Source organism: Peromyscus californicus, unplaced genomic scaffold, assembly GCF_007827085.1.
Source record: "Peromyscus californicus insignis strain IS unplaced genomic scaffold, ASM782708v3 Scaffold_7__1_contigs__length_154581171, whole genome shotgun sequence".
Classification (NCBI taxonomy): Eukaryota; Metazoa; Chordata; class Mammalia; order Rodentia; family Cricetidae; genus Peromyscus; species Peromyscus californicus.
Genome location: NW_026294595.1, coordinates 66,042,216 through 66,056,548, shown reverse-complemented (window position 1 = coordinate 66,056,548; position 14,333 = coordinate 66,042,216). Strand labels below are relative to the sequence as shown.

Below are 14,333 nucleotides of genomic sequence, written 5' to 3'. Positions count from 1 at the left end.
AGGGCAGAAAGAACAGGAAAAACATTTCTTGCTAAAGTGTAGTTTTATTTCCTGATGAGTTTATGGTTTTGGAAGTTTGATCTCTAGTTGGTGATTGGATCATGATGGCTCATTCAGTTCATGCATCAGTAGGCTTGAAGGTTGAGTGGCATTGCTATAAAGGGAGTGTGCCTTGTCTTGCTTGCTCTGTCTCATCAGCTGATACCTCTGCCATGCCACAACACAGAGAGAAGGTAACATCCCCCACCCCTTGATTCTGAGCTTGCTTTGGACTTCCGAGTTTGTAGAATTCTGGGCTAATAAATGTGTATCCTTTTTAAATATATTTGTTTTTATTTTATGTGCATTGGTGTTTTGCCTGCATGTATGTCTGTGTGAGGCTATCAGATCTTGGAGTTACAGGCAGTTGTTAGCTGGCATGACATTGCTAAGAATTGAACTTGGGTCCTCTGGAAGAAAAGTTAGTGCTCTTAACCACTGAGCCATCTCTCCAGTCTCTATGTGTATTCTTTATGAATTACCAAGTCTATACTTCAGGTGTAGTACTTCTCTGAGGAACAGACAGATATAAAGAATTGGACAAGAACAGTATCAAAGGGTAACTCAATAGGAAGACCTATTAAATGCAATGAAGATAATACAAATATATGATCTATGGATCTATCTAGGCATCTATCATCTATCTAACAATCATATATCTTGAAATCTTAAATTCAGAATTCTTTGTGATGAATTAGAAAGAACCTGAAGGGCTGAAGGTTAGAAAGACTTATTATAAGTTACAATATCTATGTGATTATGGGTAAATATACATTTTTCTGGATTTCTATTTTCTGTTAATAGCTAAATTAAACTAAAATAAAAGAAATGGAATCATTAAATTACTAATATTTAATGCTGAATGAGAATATACTTGCTAAATGAAAGATTGAGTAGTAAGTGTATAATAAAACAGTCTGTCCTTTCTAGAATGCTTTTAATGAAATTAATTTGTTCTAAAATTTTTGACTTTTTTCTAGCCTTCATGCTATCTGATGTTTAACACACTTGAGCTGACTCCATGGCCAATGAAAATAATGTAACTGAATTAATTTTCACTGGCCTTTTCCAGGATCCAGAGGTGCAGAAGGTGTGCTTTGTACTTTTCCTTCCTGTGTATGTGGCCACAGTGCTGGGCAATGGCCTCATCGTTGTGACAGTCAGCATCAGTAAGAGTCTGCGTTCCCCCATGTACTTCTTCCTCAGCTCCTTGTCCCTGGTGGAGATCTGCTACTCCTCTACCATTGTCCCCAAGTTCCTCACTGACTTACTTTCTAAGGTTAAAAGCATCTCTCTGAAGGGCTGTCTGGCTCAGATATTTTTCTCCCATTTCTTTGGAGTTGTTGAAGTCATTCTGCTTGTAGTGATGGCCTATGACCGCTATGTGGCCATCTGCAAACCTCTTCATTACATGAACATCATGAGTCATCAAGTGTGTCACATGCTGGTGGCTGGTTCCTGGCTGGGGGGCCTCATTCACTCCATAATCCAGATCCTCATCACCATTCCATTGCCCTTCTGTGGTCCCAATGTGATTGACCACTACTTCTGTGACCTCCAGCCATTATTTAAGCTTGCCTGCACTGACACCTTTATGGAGGGGGTTATTGTGATGGCCAACAGTGGTTTAATCTCTATAATCTCTCTCCTTATCTTGGTGACCTCCTATGTTATCATCCTTGTCAACTTGAGGAACCATTCCGTAGAGGGGAGACGTAAGGCCCTCTCCACCTGTGCCTCTCACATTACAGTGGTCATCTTGTTCTTTGGGCCTGGTGCTTTTATTTACATGAGACCTTTCTCTACCTTCACTGTGGACAAACTTGTGGCTGTGTTCTACACTGTCATCACCCCCATGCTGAACCCCATCGTCTACACTCTTAGAAATGCAGAGGTGAAAAATGCCATAGGGAAGTTCTGGAGCCAAAAGGAGAACTGAGGGACCGACCACAGACAAATTACAAATATGTCTTGCTTTTTGTGCATATGAAATGGGTTTTGTTTTTAGTAGGTTTTTTCTTTCCTCTTTTTTTTTTTAAGAAAAAAATCTACTACAATTTGTAACAAAAATTTATTTATGGCACAGTTCATTTCATTAGGTAACTTGTCCTGTGCTGTGGTTTTCCTTAAATGCTTAGTTCTAAAATTAATCTACCAGCAAGAGGCCATGTCACTGAATCTGTTTTTTTAAATTTCAAATTAATTTTTCCTCTCTTGAAATTACATGTTATGTTCATGTTTACTTAAAATAGCTCATGTTTCCACAGTTTGTAATCTATCCCAGTGAGCAGAATGTAGATAATATGCATGATTGTGAGGTGTTTTATTTGATTTTCTCTGTTTGCCCCATGGAAATGTCACACAGCACAGAGTTGCTCTGTCCTTCATGTTTTGTTCCCTGGCAACTCCTTTGCAGCAACACCATTATTCTTTAGGACCAATATGAAGTAAATAAGGGTTACTGGAACATAAGAGCTCTGATGCTGGGCTGTGGCCCTGATAGAAGATGTGTCTGAGTGTTGAGTGCAATACACAGTGATAACACTGGCTAAGTGGGGATCATGTCCTTAGGAAGATGGAGTAAAACAACCTGAAAACAATAACTTAAAAATCTTATTTCTAAAGTTTCCTATTTAATGTTTTGAGGCTGAGGTTAATCACAGATAACTGGAAAGCATAGAGAGCAGAGTCTACTGTACATAGTTTTTCATTTGTACTATAATATACTTTTTACATATTAATGGAAATGAATATCTTACCTTTAAGTATATCACTCCTTTTAAAACTTAGAACACAATTTGACGACTCATGAGCCACACCTTTGTAAATAAGCATATAAGTAAGAAGAGCCCTCTGGTGTGGGACAGAGAAAAACCAGTATTTTTATTTAAACCAGGTTGATTATAAATGCAATCTCTTTCTAAAGACGAAAAGGGGATATAATATAGATATGATAGGATGAAAGATTAGATTATTGAATCTACTTTTAAAGAGCAACTTGTTTAAAATGTTTTACATTGCTATGGATTTTAGTTTATTGATACAAGTTTAAACTTAATTTTGTTATACTGTATATATATTTATATTCTTGTTTGAGGTATTATGTTTATGTAACTCATTTAAATTGTAATGGATAATTAAAAAATACAGATTAATAATTAGTCTTCTATGATAGTCAAACTTATAGTCATGTTGTTTTCTAGGTATACATAGATATAATTCAATTAGGTAGGTAATCTTCAAACACTTCAAAGACATACAGAATATGGCATTTGAAATGTTTTAAAAATTTAGACTTTATGGACAATGAGACATGTCTGCTCCTGGCAGTACCGATTTACTTCAGAGAGCAGAATAGGCATGGAAGACACTCCATATGGAGTTTATCTTCACCTTGGCAAAAATAGCCATTTGGGCAAAAAACTGGTGACAGAGAACATCTTTGTAAAAATTCACAATTTAAATAATATTATTTTGGTATTATTCATCCCTCCTTCCTCCTTCTCCTTCTGTATCGCCCCCCCCCCCACCTTCTCAGTCTGAACCCACTCTCTGGTTTATCCATTTCTCTCTTCTTATCACCTGTATCCTGCTAGTCCTCTTCCAAGCCCTCTGTCCACTTATTTTAATAAATGGCATCAGCAAATACAAGAGCTTAGCATGCCTGTATCTGATTCTCTTCAGTAATGAGCATCCTTGCTTTTCGGTACAATGTTCTAAGGCAGAGGTCCATTTTGAGGAGCATGTTTGGATCCATGACATTTAATAAAACAATTGTCTTGAAACAAAGTACAAATTCTAAGTATTTTTTCTAGGACAAAATCCACTTCATTGGTTTATTCCTTCTTCTTCTCCCACTCCATAATATCTTTATGTAATTATGGATATAGCATAGATTTCAATATATGTATCCAATATGTGATTATTAGATCATAGTAACTGGTATATATATATATATATATATATATATATATATATATATATATATATATATATATATATATGTATATACACACACACATATATATATGTATATATATACACACACATACATATATATGTATGTATATGTACATATATACACTTATATATATGTATATATTTTTTCCATGATTTCATATGCTGAGTACATTCAACTTGTTCTCCAGTACTGATCCTAAGATATTCATTAGTTCTCACTCATTTTGTGGTGATTTATTGTGTCCCCCAATATAAAGTGTCTCCCAATAAAATATAACTCCTGGAGATCAGAGGAAAAAGCCAGCCACTATATAGAAGTCAGGCAATGGTAGCACACGCCTTTAATCCTATCACTTGGCAGGCAGGGATCTGTCTGGCTCTCTGTGAGTTCAAGGCCACACTTGGAACAGAGCCAGGTGTGGTGGCACACACCTTAAATTCCAACACTGGTTAACCATGGAGGTCTTTCGGTCTGTAGAGACAGACAGTAAGTGACAGAGCTAGGCAGGAAAAGGAAGTAATGTAGCTAGATGGAAATAGCAAATCATATGGCAGAAGAGCAAGGCATATGTGCGTGGGTAGACAGGAAGTAACTTGACCTTTGGAAGCTGCAGAGTTGGTGAGGTGAGGTTAGCTGTGGCTTTCCCTATTTCCCTGATCTCTCAGGTTTTCACCCCTATATCTGGCTCCATGTTTTTTATTTAATAAGACCATTTAGAAATTCATCTACATAGTTTTCTTACTGTTTTATGGAAGATTCAAAGTTTATCCTGTTATCCACCCAAACCCATTAACTGAATAGAGACAATTTGACAAATATTTTGTAGGTTAATCATTACTTTCCTTCATTCCTCCCTTTCTTGTTTTTTCCCCTCCATTCTTTCCATCTTTTCTTTCCTTTCTTCTCCATCCCTCAAGATAACAACTTGTGTTTCATTTAGAAAGGGAACAAAGCAATGGAATTATCATGGGATATTTGGCATGAGGATAGTAATCTCCTTTTCTCTTCTAATGTAGACAAGTGCATCATTACGTTTTTCTCTTCTTCTGATTGGCATATTGTACCTTAGACCATCTGATCCTGATCATCAGAAAAAGTCTGAATTAGTTTTACATCTTGTGACATAATGGTGCAAAAGGCAGACTTCATGCATGTTTAACTCCAGACCTGTGTACCCTTTTTAAAGTGGACATACCATATTGATTATTTTTAATGTTTGTTACTATTTCTTGGTGAAAATACAAGAGAAGTGTGTCTTCAATGTTATTTCACCTTTCAGAATTTTCATATCACCCACAATCCCACAGAATTACCAACAATGTATAGACTGCCATGAAATTGGCCCCTTTTGGCTTTGAGATTACTAAGGCCTGTACTTCATTTGCTGTGCATCTGTTTTATGTATCACAGACCAGGTAAATTAATGCCAGCAACTTCCCAGAGAATAGATCAAGTATGCTAGATGTATACTTGGACCATTTATTTCTCCATTTTTAACAGAGATACTGGCTCAATTTGTAGATGAACAGTAGTTATACAATCATCTTGCAATTCTTCATTCTCTTTGGTGTATTCACTAATCCTCAAGCATGGTTGGTGTGATAGTTTTAATTAGCAGGTTGACAACATCTAGACTCACCTGGGAAGGGAGTCTCAATAAGGGATTGTTTAGTTTAGTTTGGTTGTAGTTGGAAGTTTCTCTGGTTCCACCAGCCCTGTGATCCCATGGCCCTCTTATAAAATAATCACCCAGAAGCTTATATTAATTACAACTGCTTGGCTATTAGCTCAGGCTTATTACTGACTAGCTCTTACACTTAAATTAACCCATAAATCTTATCTATGTTTAGCCATGTGGCTTGGTACCTTTTCTCAGTTCTGCCTTGTCATCTTGCTTCCTCTGTGTCTGGCTGGTGACTCCTGATTCAGCCCTTCCTCTTCCCAGAATTCTTCTCATTTGCTCACCCTGCCTATACTTCCTGCCTGGCTACTGGCCAATTTGCACTTTATTTAGCAACCAATCAAAGCAACACATATTCGCAGCATACAGAACAATATCCCACAGCACTTGGCCTATGGACATTTCATGGGGAATTAATTATGTTGATTAATAGGCAAACTCACTCACTTTGTATGGCACCATTCTCTGGGCAGGAGATACTGAATTTTGTAAAAGTGGAGTGGCAACTGAAGACCAGCATGCTCGAATTAATCTTTGCTTTCTGCTGTTGAGTGTGGATGTGATGTGACTAACCACTTCAAGTTCTTGCCACCTTGTTTTTTCTGCAATGATGGACCATAACCTGGATTGTGAGTCAAGCAAGCCCTTTCTCCCTTAAGTTGCTTTTGGCAGGATATTTTATCACAGCAACAGGAAATGACAGTAGGACATATGAACATTCCTGGAGTAAATTCTGCTTATTCTATGTGGAATGCCTTTACCTTCCTTTAACTTATGGCAAAATCTTATAGATCTGTTAAAATCTCGCTTAATTAAAATCATCTTTCTTATAAAGTCTCTCCCAAACTCCCTCTTCCTGAGGTAGACTTGGGTCTCATTTTCGTAACCATTTTAGAAACATGATAGAAACATCGCCACTTTCATTGTGATTATTCATGTGTGTTTCTCAGACTGTTTGCTGTCATGTACAGAATTGTGTGCTGTTCCTTCCTCTTTGTAGTTCCTACTACCCTGCCCATAATTGATGCCTTATAAGCTCTTGTTGAGTGTGAATCCTTACAATGTCAAATCACATAGAATTTTCGAACACTCTTGTGTTGTCACCACATCTTTTTCTCAGGCTCTGAAATTCATTAGGCTAATCCAATTGCCCGTCAGGTACAACCTGAGGTACATATTCCTTAACTTCTGTGAACAACTGTTTTTGATGATCAAATTTAATTATATCAATACCACAATGAAACTCATAGGATTACTCTGCGCATTAAATCAGATAAATACATGCTAAGTTTTTAGAAAAGAATATGGCACTCAATAAATATTAACTATATCACTATTATGCTGGTTGCTAGTTTTATTTTGTGTGATAGCTGCATCTCTGCCTCTGGTCTTTCTCACATGTAGATCTGCTCAGAATTGGTCTATTCCATACCAAGACCAACATCAATTGGTAGTTCATTCATATTGGTTTGAGTATTTTGGGGGAATGGTGCTAAACATGCTTTGTTATCCAATTCCTTTCAAATGTGTAGCACAGAACTTGGTACATCTTAGGGATACAGTTAGTTATTTATTAAATGACTATTGACTGTACAGGGGCTACATTATAGTCAATAGTGCTTTTATGCTTTGTTAAAATGTATTTCAAAACATTAGATCTAGAACTAAGCAGTGTAGAGACACCTCTACTTCTCTTGATACCTTATGTTTTTAGTAGGCTAGGTCTTTAGGATGCTGGCTGTGATAGCATCCTTCACTCCTGTGAAGGTTTTGTTTTTTCAGTTAAAGCTATGATGATTAAATGTTTGGTGTGCTAGCCTAAATAAATCATTCATGTTTTCTCAAAAACTTAAAAATATTATTATTTGAGAATTTCATACATATATACAAAATTTATTTTGGTCATACATATTCTCCATCTCCCCATCTCTTCCTAGACTTCTTCCTAACACATCCCTCTTTGAACTTTATGTTCTGGTATTTCTGCTTTTTTTTTTTTTTTTAAGTTTAAAACAGGGTCTCTCTATGTAGTCCTGGAACTTGCTATGTAGACTAGGCTGGCCTTGAACTCATAGAGATTTGCCTGCCTCTGTCTCCCAAAATCTGGGATTAAAGGTGTACCACAACCTCTGACACATCTTTCTCTTTTTTTTTTTTTTTTTTTTTTTTTTTTTTTTTTTCGTTTAAACAGAGGGATTGAAATTTTTGTGAAATTATATTTTTGAGATAAATAATGCTGCAATGCTGCTTAGTATTATGAACACGGTGACATTAACAAAGTAAATTACTGAAAACTCTATATATTATGCACTTTACCTCACAAAATATATTTATTTTAATCTATCTATGTATGATGTTTCTTTGAATTATTTTTTTTTCCCCTTTTCTATTTTAATAAAAAGGAAAAAAAAGAAAAAGGCTGAAGATGATGCCCCAACACTGTGGAGAAACCTCAGGTGACTGTCCAGGCAGCTGGCTGTTTCTGTCAACTCACAAATTTTTTGGAAGTTGCTTGCATGCACTTTCTGTTTTTATTTTTGTTAGCTAATATTATTTCCTTCTTGGGTCTCTGAGGGAGTTGAAGATTAGTTAGTTATAGTTGAAGGTTAGTTAGTTATAGTTGAAGATTAATTAGGATAGAAAGTGAATTAGATACATTTTGGACTTAACAAAATAGGATAGATAATGAAATTATTTTCTCTGAATTTGTCAAATACAAATGGACTAGACATTGTTTAGACATTTATTACTTGTATATATTGTATATAGTCATTGTACTTTTGTATATAGTTTTTCTTTTGTTAGTTATAACATCTTTCTCTTTTTGAAGAAATAATCTAAATCTAATTAATTCGTGCCATATGTACCTGAGTGTGGCGCCATCTGCTGGAGCATGGGCAATCTACCAATGACCACATCCCTAAAGGAGAAGGATTCCTCCTCTTCTTGTAGCTATCAACTGCCAATAGCTCCTAAATTAAAAGAAGGACCTCATTAACGTCTCCTCCACTGATACTGGAATATTGACTGGCTTGGTTTTCTGGAGGTCTTGTGCTAGAAACCACAACTCCTGTGAGTTCATGAGTACAATATCCATGCCATATCCAGAAGACAGAACTTCACAGCACTCCTCCCCATCTTCTAGTTCTTGTCTTTCTGCCTCCTCTTCTGTGATGTTCCCTGAGTTTGGGGGAGGGGGTTTTAAAAGATCCCATTTAGAGTTTAGTTTTCACAGTCACCTGTCCTCAGCACTTTGACCAGTTATGAACCTCTGCACTGCCTGCTGCAGAAAGATTTTATGAGTCACAGAACTTATAGAATGAATCCTCCCTTCTCTCTCTCTCTGTCCCTCCCTCTCTATATATACATACACAGACACATATATGGAAATTTATTGGAATGATTTACAGGCTGCCGCCAAACAATGGCTAGCTGTGAATGGAAAGTCCAAGAATCTAATGTTGCCCAATCCCATGAGGCTGGGTATCTCAGTTGGTCTTCTGTATGTTCTGGAATCCTGAAGACATAGGTTCCAATGGCAGTGAAGGAATGAATATGCTGACAAGGTGACGACAAGCAGGCAAAGAGTGAACGAACCTTTCCTTTTTCCATTGTCCTTATATAAGCATATATATGCTTACCTATATATAGCAGAAGATGTGGCCTAGACTAAAGGTGTGCCTTCCTGCTTCAAGGTCTGGATTAAAGGCATGTTGTCTTCCTGCCTCAAGATCCAGATCACAAGCATGCCCTTCATTTCTGGATTGTAGATCAATCCAGATATAGTCAAGTTGACAACCAAGAATAGCCATCACAGTGGATATAAACATAAACATTTAGAAGAGAATTTGACAACATGACCTTTTAACAACAACAGCAATAACAACAACAACTGTTATGAATTTGCATGAGTTGGGAACCCCCAGCTGGCCAGGCCAGGGGTGTGGGAAAACAGGCTGGGTAGATGCAGTGGGGGCGGCGGCTCATGTAAAGTCATTCACACCCAGGCGCTGCATCCACATGGAGAGTTTATTATAATAGAGAGATGAAGAGAAAGATAGGAAAGAGGGAGAGAGGGGAGAAAGAGAAGGGAGAGAAAGCAGAGGTGTGCACACCTCATGGAAATGGACAAAGAGAGAGCAGAAGAGAGAGAGGAAGGGGAGGAGTCTTTCCTTAAAATGAGGCTTTTATGTCAGGATGCAGGGCGGCCCCAAGAGGTGGGATTAGAAGGGGCGGGTCAGAATATTAACCACCACCACCACCACCACCACCACCACCACCACCACCACCACCACCACCACCACCACCACCACCACCACCACAACAACAACAACAACAATTTCTACCTGAGGGTCTATGACTGTCCCAGCTCTGGGCTTTTGACTAGGCATGAATTCCCTCCTGTGGAACAGGCCTCACATCCTCTCAGAGACCAGCTGGTTACTCCATAGTCATCATGTCATGATTGCACCAGTGGACACATTGCTCCTGGCATGTCACTATTGTAGCATGTATGGCCCAGCACTGGGTAAGATCACTGCTGTCTTTTCTTTCCAGCAGCCTGCACAGTACCTTCTGGTACCATGAAAGATGTTCAGCAAGGAGGAAGTTTCGCAGTTGGCTTGAGATTGATTTATCTATGTCCTTAAGTGAAATTGTGTGATGTGTTCAGCATGTCTTATCATGTGGCTATGTCCACTAGTATTTTTTGTCATATTTAATTTTTTTCTTTCTACTCATGAAAGGTCTGAGTTGACTATCTGGAATCATCTTTTCATTTTCTCTCTACCTCAGCTATATCGTAAAAGAAAAATTAAGGTTGCTGCATCCATGAGCTTAAGTGGCTTTATTTTTTTCACAGTGTATTGTTTAGTACCTATAACAGAACTTGGAACATCACAGAATTCAATATTATATTTGTTAATTGATGGATGAATAAATGGATCAACAAACGACCTCTCTACCAGAAGAAATTCTGGCTATGGAAATTTATGTAGGCTAGGTCTTTAGGATGCTGGACCACTGTTGTTGACAGAGGGACAGAGCCACACAGAGACTAAGTGCTTTTATGCACAAATAGTATACACCATCCATGAAGGCTACAGCAATGCTAGGCTAGGTGGACTCTTATTAAAATGAGAAGTGTAAGCAAAGAGGAACGAGAAGGGGAAGTGGAGTGGCCCAGCTGTAGGTGGACAGTGAATCCTGTACTGATCAGACCAGTGCCCAGTGGCCTTCTGCTCTTTCCTTATTCATCTGGGATTAAGTTTCAGCTGGCAAGTTTAGTCAAATGCCCCCTGCAGGCCTTGCTTCCGATACGTCATGTTCTTTCTCTCTACTGTGTGCAAAACAACATGGAAGGGACAGTAAAATAACTGGAATAGATTGTGAAACTTTCTTCAAGTCATAGTTATTTGGCAAGTTTTAGTGCAGGGAAAAGAAATTCCATGGGGAAGTTGGTCCCTTGGTTACAAGCTGAGGGTTGATTTACTCTGAACAGTTTAAGTATGTGAGCATTCAGTTGCAGTGCTTGGACTTCGTATGGTTGGGTAGTTCCTTATCAAAACAGGATCCCAGAGACTCTGAGTTTACCATTCTTAGGGATTTTGTTTCTTCAGAATTGCAAATTCAAACGCAGATGTTGTGAATTTCCCCTTTTGTGATTTATATTAGACTCTGCTTACTGTGTCTTGTATTTTTAAAGCTGCCAGGATCCTTCTTGATGTGTTCTAGGAGACAGAACCAACTCCTTAACTATAGTAACAATGATCACCCCATATCACCAATGATAGCCTAGTATTTTTTGAAAGAGTAATGATTTCGGGGATAGTACCTGGAAAATGATTACAGTGTGGTTTTGGAAAGCCAATTGCCCTCTCTTAGCCCATGTCTCTTCATATACGAAAAGAGGGAGTTAGAATAATCTTTCTTTAAATTCTTTTCAGCACTGCCTCCAGAGTGGCTTAGTTGAGTATGAGCTGAGTGTCTTTAGTGAGAAATCAGCTGGGTGGTAACATTAGCCCACAGATCTTCTTCCTTGCTCTAGGACCAGCATTTTCAGGCAACAATCCACTTATTCTCCCAACCCAGTTTTCCTAAGTCTGAACACGCCTGGAGTAGTGATGTGTTCCAGCAGGGTACCTAACATTATGCTGACTTGGAGGCACATTGAGTGTATTTGAAATTCATGCTATCCATTTTTTTTTTATTTGTTGTTCCAAGGAAGCATAAGCGCACAGCAGCTTTTCTGATATAAAGGTAGGTGGTGTGACTAGAATCAAGGTGCAGAGTTTCTCAGCTGACATAGGATGTGGGGCTAGTTACATTTTTATTAGAGCCATGAGAATTCATTTTTGAGAAGAAGTGGTGGTTGAGGACAGTAATGAACTGAGCTCATAACTTTTCTTTTGGTAAAAAATCCATAGCATGAAATGTGATGATGCTGAATTTCTTTGCAATTATGCATTCTATAAAGTACTATTTGGGGATTACCAGATTGGGGCCTTTATTGGTAGAGTTCTATTACTTCACCCCAAGATCAGTTACTACGTCAAGCTGTCTCATATTTTCCCTAGTCATGGTCTATATTCTATTGTATGTTCTAGTATGAAGCAAAGCAGGAGGTATTTCTTAACCATCTAAGTGAGAGAGGGTTTGAATGGTGAGTGGGGGCAGGGAGAGGAAGAAGAAGGACAGGGAGAAAGAGAGAGAGGGGGAGAGAGAGAGAGAAAAGAGAGAGAGAGAGAGAGAGAGAGAGAGAGAGAGAGAGAGAGAGAGAGAGAAAGAAAGAGAAAGAGAGAGAGAGAGAGAGAGAGAGTCATTTCCAGAGACAAAGGTCATTCCCAAAGGAGTTTGGGGATGAAGCCTGGAACACTGTGAATCTACACAATTCTATCTCCAAGTGATATCTCATATTTGTTCTAGTAATTTATCTTAATTTCTGATCAAGATTAAATTGTGTTTAAATTTATCTTAATTTCTGTAATAGATCAAGATTAAATTGTGCTTAAGCTCAGAGAAGAATTATGTGTTTATTTAGGTAAATGCACCTAAAATTTCTAACAGAGGTCATATTTAATTTGAACTCATCTCTTACGTCTTTGTTTACAGATTCTGTTAATGAATGACCCATTCATTTCTTCTTTTTGGTCAAATGACAGATATTTGCTCAGGAATATAAGAGACTATGCTCCCTATTTGGGTAGATAAATAATACTGCCATAGCTTTGATATATACTTAGATTATTACATTTTTCCTGTTGTAAAGTGGTATCACTTCATACGTTCTATGTTTTTTAGGAAACTTAATATTTCTGCCCCCCATGGAAGCTGAAGTAATTTAGAAGGGAGACACTTGAGTGAGAAGAAAGCATTGCCTTGTTATTGATGAAGATGATAGGGAGATGGTGGCTTATGTCTGTACAAGTAGCTTTTGTATAGTTTGCTCAAGAGTTTGGCAAACATATACACACAGGCATGGCAGCATTGGATTTACTCAACCACAGAGACAGAACCTCTGAGGAAAAAGTATGTTATTTGAAATATTCATTTAGAGGAGAGGAGGGTAAGGGCCTACTTGTGTATGACTAATCTCTTCTTCCAAATTCACTCAGCTGTCTGGCAGGGTGTGGCTGGAGTGTATTTTTACTGTATCAGGAAAGAAAAATCTCTTCTGATAGTCTCTACCAAGTTGTGTGCTTGCAAATGGGTCTTCTTAATAATGATAAATCTGATTTATTGTGTTTGATAATTTACAATATATAAATACTGTGACCTTGACTGACATAAGGATACCAAGATGGCACTCTTGAATGTAGAATTTGGGAAGATTTATTAAAGGCAGTTTCAAATGGCTGCAATATACTGCCCCCCATACTTATGTGTAGCGTTAGCCTTTCCTTGCTACTCATTGATGGAAGTACCTGTCCAGAAATTTGATGGCAGATTGTTCTCTAGAGTGGTGGTACTGGTCTTCATGTTTACAACTGGATATGAGGCCAACCATAACTTTCACACTAGCACTTGTTATCTCTCTTCTGCTCATCACCTTTCCAAGTAAAAAGCCTTGATTGATTTTTAAAAATGCATGTTTCCTTTTATATTTTATGGGAATTTACTTGATTATTGGCGAGACATATTTTCACATGCATTAATATATTGATACAACAGAAAATGGATACTTCTTGAGACACAGAAGAAAGAAACAAAGAATAGAGGGGAAGAAGTAGGCCAAGGGAATTGCCCAAGAAGAAGAGATATTAAAAGAGAATACATATTAAAATATAAGAAGTACAAATATAGGTCTTAGCTTGAATGGCTGTCCAAATTCAGAATATGTTGTCATAAACATCAACGTATCAAAAGCTAGAAGGAATGGTTCTGGACCCAGAATTGACCTCTGTGTGGTTATGGGTGAGTAATTATGTCTCTGGATTTCTGTTTTTCAGTGATAAAAGTAAGAAAATTATAATGTCATAAAATGTTAGAGTGCCATGTTGAATTCTGAATTAATACTTATTGGCTAAAGGCGTGGTTAGTAAGTGGTTTGCTTTCTCTGACATCTGGAAATGGTATAAACTGGTGCTACATTTTTTTTTTTTTTAAATTTCAGGACATTCCCTGCCTTATGTCCATTACTCCTGAACTGAAGCC

General features: G+C 37.7%; 1 protein-coding gene across 1 annotated transcript; it reads left to right on the top strand.

Annotated features, from left to right (window-relative positions):
- Positions 1-1,060: 1,060 nt before the first annotated feature.
- LOC128101769 (olfactory receptor 142) lies at positions 1,061-1,978 on the top strand. The gene has a single exon (XM_052725133.1). It carries the CDS (start codon positions 1,061-1,063, stop codon positions 1,976-1,978), a length of 918 nt encoding a protein of 305 aa, XP_052581093.1.
- Positions 1,979-14,333: the final 12,355 nt, after the last annotated feature.

What these genes read in the sequence shown, in the direction of transcription:
- LOC128101769 (XM_052725133.1), top strand. Translation starts at nt 1,061, where the DNA reads ATGGCCAATGAAAATAATGTAACTGAATTAATTTTCACTGGCCTTTTC.